General features: G+C 48.5%; 1 protein-coding gene and 1 pseudogene across 1 annotated transcript; one reads left to right on the top strand and one right to left on the bottom strand.

Annotated features, from left to right (window-relative positions):
* Positions 1-399: 399 nt before the first annotated feature.
* VAMP3 (vesicle associated membrane protein 3) lies at positions 400-9708 on the bottom strand. Its single transcript, XM_044237064.1, has 5 exons — positions 9642-9708; positions 7420-7501; positions 4012-4170; positions 3218-3269; positions 400-2159 (listed from the first exon to the last, which is right to left on the bottom strand). Coding segments are annotated over exons 1-5 (315 nt in total). The 5' UTR covers positions 9644-9708; the 3' UTR covers positions 400-2139.
* LOC122899399 lies at positions 7698-8271 on the top strand (annotated as a pseudogene).
* Positions 9709-10090: the final 382 nt, after the last annotated feature.

Here is a 10090-nt window from a genome sequence, read left to right as displayed (position 1 = left end):
AGGGTGTGCAGAATCCAAAGGAGAGCTGTGTTTGGAGAAGGTTCCCGCCCGTCCACCCTCCCTTTCCCCGAGGGCCACAGAGGCAGCTCGCTATCCCACCAAAGAGGGCCAGCTCTGTGGTCTTTGAAGAACGTGTATTTAAGAAACTCAAAAGCCAGCTCCTGAGCATTCTGGCAATTATAAGAAAGCCAGCGCCCCCACCCCTCATCTCCTATACTTCTCACGAGAGGAAGGGTTTGCTTGGGTTCACTAGGGTAGGGGAAAATGCTGGGGGCTGGGGAGAAGAGAAAGTGCATTTGGGGGTTTCTAAGTGAGAGGGAGGCCAACAACAAGGAATGCCAGTTTTGTGACTTGGACCGCGCACGGCGATTCTTCTACAAGCAACACAAGATACCAGAATCACGCTTATAAACAGTTTATTCAGTTCATTAGAGTGGGTAAGTTCCCAGCTAAATGCACAGATACAAGCAAGGTGCCCCCAGGTCAGTGCAAGAGCCAGCGGGTTACAGGGACCGGGCACGAGGCAAGGAGAGAGCACCAAGGTTTCTGAGTCAGACCCGGCCAGAGCCCCTGAGCAGAGGGCGGCCTCAAGGCCTGCCCCACTCTGATGGCTGCTTCCTTCCTCCTGTGGGGCGTCCTGCAGGGCGTGTCCTCAACACGGCAGCGTCTCAGTGAAGCCAGCGCGAGCCATGTTAAAGGGAGCCCGTGTCCTGGTGCACCTCAACTGCTGCTGCTTTGTAAGTCACACGCTGGCATATGGACAAGAATTTTAGAATCCTCTAGTAACCACGGGTCAGGGTGGTAAGACCTCAGCATTTCTCCCTTGGAGCCTCCTTGCCTGTTTGCATGCCAACCTGAATTCCCATCCTTAAGCCACCCGCCCTGATGGTAAAAGTCTCACATACACCGCAAGTCTCTCAGGGGACAAAGCTGTTTCCAAAGCAGCATCTTGTACAGTTTCTGACATTGAAGAAAGAAAGAGTCTCTGGTTAGCTGTCCTCTGGGAACAGTCATCCACCCCTGACCAAGGCCCGGTAGAAGGTACAATTCAGAAGACAGATTTAGGAAGTGGGATATGGATAAAAACAGGAAAACAAACTCCCAAAGGCTATCGTTTATGCGGACCGGGCCAGTTAATGACCAGTTCACACATGGTCTCCCTTGAAGGCTGCAGGACTGCTGCTCCCGTAATTATCAGAGGCCCTACTGAGCTCAGGCTCTCGGGAGGAGACGCTCAGAGTCTGGCTTAAACCTGCTCTCGCCCCTGGGAGAAATGCGGACTCGGGGAGCTGCCCCACCCACAGCACCCCAGAGGCAAGAAAGGCCTGTCAGGATGGAGAGGGTTCACAGACGGTACGACAACTTTAATTCTGAAGGGCACCTTAAGTTCCACTTGTCACTTTTTTGAATTTATCTGTCAGGAACAGATGTAAGGACACTGTACTGGGCATTCAACTTTTTGGCAAAATAGAAACTTTGGTCATAGCCATAGTTCTGTAAAAATGTTTTAAAGAGGCTATTTCTGATTAAAATAATATTTTTAGCAAGTGATACAAAAACAGTAACAAGAAAGTAAACATCTTCATATCTAATGTAAGAGCAGAAACTCTTTATCCACGTCTTATTTTTAAATACAGCGCAAGAGTCAGTAGTGCTTATAAACAGTAGAAAGTTCTCTTCTAGGGAATCCGAAAAATAGCAAAGTAAGGCACAACCTGTTACTGTTACAGATTTGCTTAGGCAGTAGTGTTCTTTCTGGAAGGCACAAACTGGAAATCTGATTACCTAAAGGCTTAGAATGTGGTTCAGAAGATGTCATATGGCAGGGACGGCTAGCCTGGAACAAATTCCCTTAACTGGAATTAATGGCAATTCCTCAGACAACCTTACTTGGAGGTGACGACACTCGGGAAGTTAAGAGACGCTCCGCCGGGCCAGGCGTAGGCTGGGCGGCCGCACTTCAGGTTCGGAGTGTTTATGACATCACAAAGGCACATGGCCTAGAAATTCAACTTTACAGTAACAAACAGAAACTAATCAGCTTAGACAGAACAGTAGGCGAGCTCGAGAATATAGCAGGTTCTAAGTCAAAGGTCTCGAAGAGGTTTCTTGAACGGCAGGCGGGGTGGCACTGGTTCTTCACGAGGAAACATTCCACACTAAGGGGGAGACACGACAAAGCAGAGGAAACAGCAGTTCAGTCTCTCACTGCAAACCCGGAGTTAACAGTGAGCATCACGGTCTAAATGCGCAAGTCAACTAGGCCACCTTACTAGTGGCGTCTCTACACTTTGCCGAGGGCTGGAGGTCACTGTCAAGAGAAGGGGTGGAAAGAACCGCTTTTGCAAATGGTTCCCAGGGCCTGGGCAACAAACATCAACGGCCTGTTCCGGTATCACGTACGGTAGCAGGAGTGGTAATTCCGACACTCGGACTTCTGTGCGCACAGGCATGTCCGTACCGACGGGGGCACTTCTCCCGCTCCTGTCAGTACCACGTGCCCGGGACCACACTATGTGCCATTCGCAGACTGAGCAGCGGTGTCCCCATAGCAAGCGTATGGGTGTTCTATTACCATCCCCAGTCTCCAAGTGAAGAAACTGAGGACCTGGGACATTAAGGTGCTTGCCCAGGGCTACGCAGCTGGAAGGGACTGGAGCCACAGGGGACAGGCAGTCATGCTTGTAATCAACAGACGAGACTGTTCCTTGTACGAGGAAGTATCGGATGAAAATGTGCTCAGAGTGAAAACAGATGGGGCAGTGGAAATGAACACATTTTCCTCTGACTTCAAAGGATCAATGTGTGTATTTAAAAAACCCTTGGATTTTAATGAAATAATCAAGTACTTAAAACATTTACTGAAGAGGGGCGCCTGGGTGGCTCAGTAGGTTAAGCCTCTGCCTTCAGCTCAGGTCATGATCTCAGGGTCCTGGGTTCGAGCCCCGCATCAGGCTCTCTGCTCGGCGGGGAGCCTGCTTCCCCCCTCTCTGTCTGCTTGCCTGTCTGCCTCCTTGTAATCTCTCTCTCGCGCGCGCGCTCTCTCGGTCAAATAAATAAATAAAATCTTTAAAAAAATATTTACTGAAGAAAATGAAAATCTTTGGAGTGAACTAGTAATTCTGAGGGAACTTTTTATTCCAAGTTCTTGTATGTGATATCAGCTGTGACCACACCGAGAAGACCTGAACAGTGGATTTCTGCCACAAGAACTCACCGATGATGATGATGATGATGATGACGACGACGACGATCCCTATGGCCCACATCTGCGACAAAACAGAGACCATCTCACATTTCCAAACATATAGACGAGCGTGCTCACTGAAGACTGTAATATTCTAGTCATGGACCGAGAAGTTAAGGAACACTATAATCTGAAATAATTCAGTTTTTAAAGCCTAAATTTGCTGTTCTCGATTAGAGTATTAAGTTATTTATCTGCTTTTTAGAAGATGGTCCAGTGATTTGTGGTCCCTAGGAAGGCATCTGCATGGGCTACTAAGCCTGTCTTGTGCATCAGGGAGTGTCACTCGTGTGCCCTAAGGGGCTAGATACATCTGAGCTGCGGCAGGCGTTAAGGTCTGCTCTGGGGTGCGCTGCTGGGGGGCGGCTTTCTGCACTTCTGTGGAGCACACTGGCTTTCAAGACCCCTATCCTGTGCCTCTGGAACCTTTCACTGAACCACAGGCCAGTGGGCTGCCAACCCCAGCCCTTTCCTGCCACTGTGTGTGCAGGGCTTTGCAGGGGTAGAGACGTGGAAGGGCCTTGGTGGGCTGGTGACCCAATTTTGGACATTCCTGTTCTATACGCTGCTTAAGGTCAGCCATGGCTCACGGAGCATTCCTAGCTGAGGGCACGGGACGAGGGCATGCGGTCAGGGCTCAAGACTCAGAGTCAAGCCAGAGTTCCACGTACGGGACATCAAACTCCTCTCCAATACCTGCAGCCCCCGCAGGCCCTCTGAGAACGGAGGGGGACTCCATGTAAAAACAGGCGAAAGAAAATCACCTTGCAGTTCTTCCACCAGTATTTTCTCTTCAACTTGGCGGCGCTCGTTTCAAACTGGGATGCTCCGGCCTGTAGCGCGTCTGCGCGGTCATCTAACTCCGACAGCTTCTGGTCTCTTTCCAACACCTTATCCACGTTGACTCTCATGATGTCCACCACCTGAGCGGACGCAAGCACGCCGAGTTACACAGAGAGGGAGGGAAAAACAAGCAGAACTCGCAGTGAATAAAAGGGCTCATTTCCCTTCGGGTCAGCACTTGATTACTCTGAGCCACACTTTTATTTAAAAAGGAGGGAGCAGGGAGGGGCTCACTCTCTCATGAGGAAAACACCTGGCAAACTAGAAACAGAAGGGCACTTCCCTAACATGACAAAGAGCATTCATGGAAAAACCCTCAAGTAACACCCAGGCTCAGTGGTGAAAGACGGAGAATTTCTCCCCAAGATCCAGAACAAGCAAGGATGCCCGCGTTCACTAACGCCGTTCAACACTCCCCTGGGAGTTCTGGCCGGAGCAATCAGGCAAGGAAAGAACAAAAGACATCCAAATGGGAAAGAAAGAAGTCAAGTGGTAGCCATTTGCAGATGGTTCCATATACGGAAAATCCTAAAGAATCCACACACTACTAGAGTCAATAAACACACTCAATAAAGGCTCAGGGTATAAGACCAGCACCCAGAAATCAGAATGTTTCCATATAAGATAAATGAAAAGGAAATTTAAAAAAACTGCATATACAATAGCATCTGAAAAAATAAAATAGTAGGGGATAAAGTGAACCAAGGAAGTGGAAGATTTGTGCACTGAAAACGAACTACAAGAACACCTCGGAAAGGAGTCAAAGATGTAATTAAATGGGAAGACGTTCCAAGTTCCCAGATGGGAACACTTACTGTTAAGATGGCAAGATGCCTCAAAGCACTTACAGATATACCGATTCAACGCAATCTCTATTCAAATTCCACTGTCCTTCCCCCATTACCATCCCCTCCCAGAAACAGAAAACCTAGTCCTTAAATTTTTATGGAATTGCAAGGGGTCTGAATAGGCAAAACCATACTGAAAAAGAGAATGTTGGAGGACTCAGACTTTCCAGTATCGAAACCTTACAACAAAGCTACAGCAATCAAAGTAGTGTGATTCTAGCATCAGGACGGACACACGGACTGAGGAACCAGAAATTAACTCAAACTTCTATGGCCAGATGATTTTTGACAAAACTGTCAAATCACTCAGTGAGGAGGAAGATGGTCTCTTCAGCAAATGGTGCTAGGACAACGGGACAGCTGTATGCAAGAGAGCGAAGCTGGACCTTTACACCTCACCCTATATATAAAAATTAGCTCAAAATGAATTGATGACCTAAGTATAACAGCTACAAACTATAAAACTCTTAGAAGAAAACGTAAGAGCAAACATTCCTAACTTCCAATTTGGCCATGGATTTGACTCCAAATCAAGAACAACGAAAGACAAAATAAACTGAACTTTAAAAAAATTAAAACCTTTTGTGCAAAAGACATTCTTAAGGATATGAAAAGACAATCTACAGAACAGAAGAAACTATTTGCAAATCATTTATCTAAGAAGGGTTTAATATCCAGAATATATATATACACATATATATGGAACTCTTGCTCCCCAACAAGGAGAGAAACAACGCAATAAAAAGAGCCAAGCAACAGACCTGACTAGATACTTCTACAAAGAACGTAAACAAACGATCAATGAGCACATGAAAAGATACTCGACACCGCTGGTCATTAAAGAAATGCAAAGCAAAACCACAATGAAATACTTCATATTCACTAAGGAGGACAGCTACACTCAGAGAAAACAGAAACTAACAAGTGTTGGTGAGGAAGTGGAGAAGCAGGGGCCCCGGACACGGCTGGAGGGAAGGCAGGCTGCAGTGGCCACTGTGTACAGGCTTGGCAGGTCCTCAAAAAGTGAAACACAAGATTACCACATAATCCAGCACTCCTGCTTCTAGATACATATCCAAGAGAAATGAAAACATACAGCCACACAGAGATTTGTCCATGAATGTTTGCAGCAGCATTATTCATGATAACCAAAAGGTGGAAACTCAAAAACCCCTCCACAGATGAATGGAAAACAAATTCTGTATACACACACCATGGAACACCACTCAGCCCTAAAACAGAAGGAGGTACTGACAGATGCTGCAACGGGGACCATGCAGAAATGTTATGCTTTGGAAAGAAGCCAAACCCAAAAGGCCACATGCGGCATGAACCCCTTTATCGGAAAAAGCCACAACAGGCCAATCTATAGCAACAGAAAGCTGACTACAGGTTACCAGAACGGGAGAAAAGGGGAACGGCAAGTGAGGACTGCACATGTCCACGGCGTTCCTCAGGCGGGAAGCAGAAGTAGTGAACGCAGACAGAGGTTAATGGCTGCACAACACTGAGTTCACTGAACTCCCCTGGTTGATGGCTAATTATAAGCTATGTAAATTTCACGTCAATTAAAAACAAAACAAAAAACAAAATACCTCCACCTCTCCCTAAAATTCCTTTGGTTAAGAAAAAGGACCCAGTTTGATTTTGTAAGTAGAAGAAAGTTTCATCCAGTTAGAATGGGTAAGGTGGGTAAGAATTCCACGGAAATGTACAAGTTTCAGAATTCAGTTACTAAACAAAACCATCAGACCAGAATATTACCAAATGATTTAATAATGCAATCTGACCTAAGTTTGACTCTGCTTTTTAAAGCAGCTAAGTGCAGAAAGATCGAGATGTCTTGGTTGCACGCTGGCAGCTCTTCGGGCTACAGAATCCTAGTCGGAATTGCTCACAGTCTTCCACTGTGGGCCTGCACACACAGAGCAGAAAAAAGATGCTGGAAAAAAAGACTCCAGGATTCCACAAATACCGATTTGTTGGGCTAGAGCACTCTGCCAGCGTCTGCCTTCCGTACGTGAATGGGTGACAATGGGAATGGAATTCCAGAGGTTTGCTCAAGCCTAGGACCCAGTGTGTCAGGCTACTTACTCTAAGAAGCCTTTTGATGAAAAATCGGGTTGGAGGGATTCATCTTGGTTCGAACAACCGATAGACCTAATCCTTAAAACTTTATTACCCTATTTTATAAACTGTTCTTTTCTTTTCCTTTTTTTTTTTTTTTTAAATTGTGGCAAACTGTATCTTATAAAGTGGTTCCTGGAGGAATGCTCTCAGGAGGAGTGTCTGTGGTCACGGGAAAAGAAGCATGACTCCTGGAGACTGACTTCTCAGAAGCTTAGCTCATTTGTTATATTTAAGAAACAGCCAACATTTCCTTTATACTCATGCTTTTATGATACTTTTTCTAAAAAGAATTCTTTCCAGGGTGTTCCCATGTTGGTTTAAAATTCAGTTTTCAACACTGGAGACCAGTACCTCATCGACTTGATTTTGTGTCTGCTGAAGTCGTCGGTTGCTGCTGAAGGCAGCACTTGAACCTGCAGGTGCACCTGTAGACCTGAAACGTGGAAAGGCACAAGCATAAGTAAATTCTGATTTCAGATACATTTCTGTAAGGATGAAGACGTTACTCCAAGACCTCTCTGTTAGAAGTTTCAGAACTAAAGCAGAAAAAGAAATCCTTCCCACAGTAATGAACAAAGGTTCTAATGACATTTCTTCGAATTCCTCTATAATTTCCAAGATTCATCCATATGTGAGAAGTGACCAGAGTCTAAAGTGAAGGTTTAACAAGCTTTACTTTGTAACGCTGAAGCACCTGATATTAATATCAGGGATCCTAAGAGAGGGAAACTCTACTTTTTTATTGTTTAAAGACACACATCTATTTAAATGCACTCAGTACTCTTTTGCTCTCTCATTGTGGCAAGAATTGTTTTCACACTTATGAACAATTACAAAATGCCACTTTTCCACTAGGAGAAATATATTCATTCACAGAAACAGGATCAGGAACATCAAGATGTAGGGAGGAGGGGTGGTGTGAGTGGGAGAGGTGAGATGCGGTGCCTCCTCTCTTAAAAGGTTCCCCTCCTTTCAAATCCTCACTGAATGCCTGTTTCTCCCCAGGCAGATCTTCCTTGACCACTGTGGCTCTGAAGTCCTTATTGCTTCCATTACTTGGTTGGCTACACTTTGATTTTTCACACACACACACACACACACACAGTCAACCCTTGAACAAGGTGGGCTTTGGGGGCGCCAACCCCTTTCCCCATCCCACAACTGAAAATCTGCACATAACTTTCGACTCCTCCAAAAATGTAACTACTGAGAGCCTACTGTTGACCAGAGGCTTTACCAAGAACATAAACAGTCAATCTACACGTATTTTGTATGTTGTATGTATTATACACTGTGCTCTTACAATAAAGTAAGGTCGAGAAAAACTGTTAAGGAAATCGTTAAGAGAGAAAACACAGTAACTGTAGTGTTCTGTATTTATCGGAAAAAAACCCACGTGTAATTCACACCCATGTTGTTCAAGGGTCATCGGAAGGTCTCGCCTTCCCTAGTAGATCAGACTCCTGTGTCTTAGATGGCTCTTCCCTGTACCGAAGCACCAAGCATGCGTCTTCATACACCAGCTACTGATGCATCCACTGGTTCAAGTTCTTTTATACCTACCATGTGTCAAAGACCAGGGATGTAGCAGGTCCCATGCCTGCCCTTACACTTAATTTTATTCTCTGAAAGGTAACAGTGAAGAACCACGTACTGGTACGTCTTCTTCAAGCGTTTTCTCATTTAATCCTTATTAACTCTTAGAAGGGGGTACTACCATTAGCCCCATCTCATGGAAGCCTAAAGTGGGGTTTAGAAAGCCAACACGGCTGGTTGCACTGGAGCCTGTCTCTAGACCAGGTCCCATATGATTCTACGGATCTAGACCTTAACCACCTTAACCACCGTTGATTTCCTGGCACAGCAGCCTCAGCAGGTACACTCCAGAGTGGTGGCCCTAGCTCCTAGGAGGAACCCGGGGAAAGCACCCATTCCTTCCTCCTCCGTAGGTGAGCCATGACAGGCTGGAGGGGCACAGAGGGTCCGTGGGACTCTTGACAGAATATTACCACGGGAAACTCCCATGTTTTCAGGGGCCACTACAAGATGGCTTCTGCCTCAAGAGGGAAGGTCTACAGCTTTGCTCCTGAGTCCCCTCTGACCGCTGCTGCCTCTACACACAGGGCCGAGGTCCTTTCCCTTGCAACTTCCGGAGCCCAGCCCAGCACCAGGCGGCAAACGGGCGCTCCAGGTCTAGGGCAGGGGCCACCGCTCCTCTGGGGAGCCTCGGGCCCGGGGTTAGGGGAAGGGGAGGGGTGGGGTCCAGGTAGGGACAGTGGAGGGAGGGGGCGTTTCCTAGCTCCGGGAATCCCCCGGCAGCCCCGCCCCCGCCTCTTCCGCGACCGCCCGACCGCCGCGGGACTGCGAGCTGCGCGGCGGGGCAGGCTCCGCCCGCCTGCAGCCCGTACCCTCGGGGCCGCCGCCCATCCCTGGGCCTCCGGAGCCACCGCGCAGGCCCGCGTCCGAGCGGCTGAAGGGGGCGGGAGGGGGGAACCGAGCCAGGGGAGGATCCCAGCCGCGGGCCACCGTCTCCCGGAGTCCGAAGCCAACCCGCGTCTCGCCGCGTCACTCACATTTTGGTGGCGGCCGGCGACGGTCAGCAGAGCGGCGCGGCGGGACCGAAGGCCGGGAGCTGGGCGGGGCGGCGGCGCGGGGCAGATGACGTCGCCGGGCGCGGCCGCGGAGGGGCGCGCCGGAAGGGGGCGGGGCGTCTAGGGGCGGGGCCACCCGAGAGCGCGGGGTGGGGGCGGAGGGCGGGGCGCGAGCTGACTGCACCGCCTCGTGCGTTGGGCACGGTGAGGGGACTGTGTCGGGAAATGGGGGCGGGGCCATTTCCCTGGCCGTGACAGTACAGGGGACCCACTGTGTGCTTCTGCTGGACGTCCCGCGTTAGCCCGGTGGTCCTGGAGACCCCCGTTTCCCCGGGAAACAAGGCCCTTTGGGAGTCTTTATCACAGGCGTCCGTAGGGTTAGACTCCCTCTCTTCGTGGGCTCAGTTGGTGACTCAAGTGTCTGTCCCTGC

The sequence above is a fragment of the Neovison vison genome, chromosome 2, assembly GCF_020171115.1.
Source record: "Neovison vison isolate M4711 chromosome 2, ASM_NN_V1, whole genome shotgun sequence".
Lineage (NCBI taxonomy): Eukaryota > Metazoa > Chordata > Mammalia > Carnivora > Mustelidae > Neogale > Neogale vison.
Note: the sequence above shows the minus strand (reverse complement) of the source record. Positions and strands in the feature narration are given on the sequence as shown.

Bases quoted from the DNA above. Each gene is read 5' to 3' on its own strand.
- VAMP3 (XM_044237064.1), bottom strand. The intron at 4,171-7,419 runs GTACTGGTCTCC...GCGTCCGCTCAG, and splicing joins CACAAAATCAAGTCGATGAG to GTGGTGGACATCATGAGAGT. The intron at 2,160-3,217 runs GTGAGTTCTTGT...TCTCCCCCTTAG, and splicing joins CATCATCATCATCATCATCG to TGTGGAATGTTTCCTCGTGA.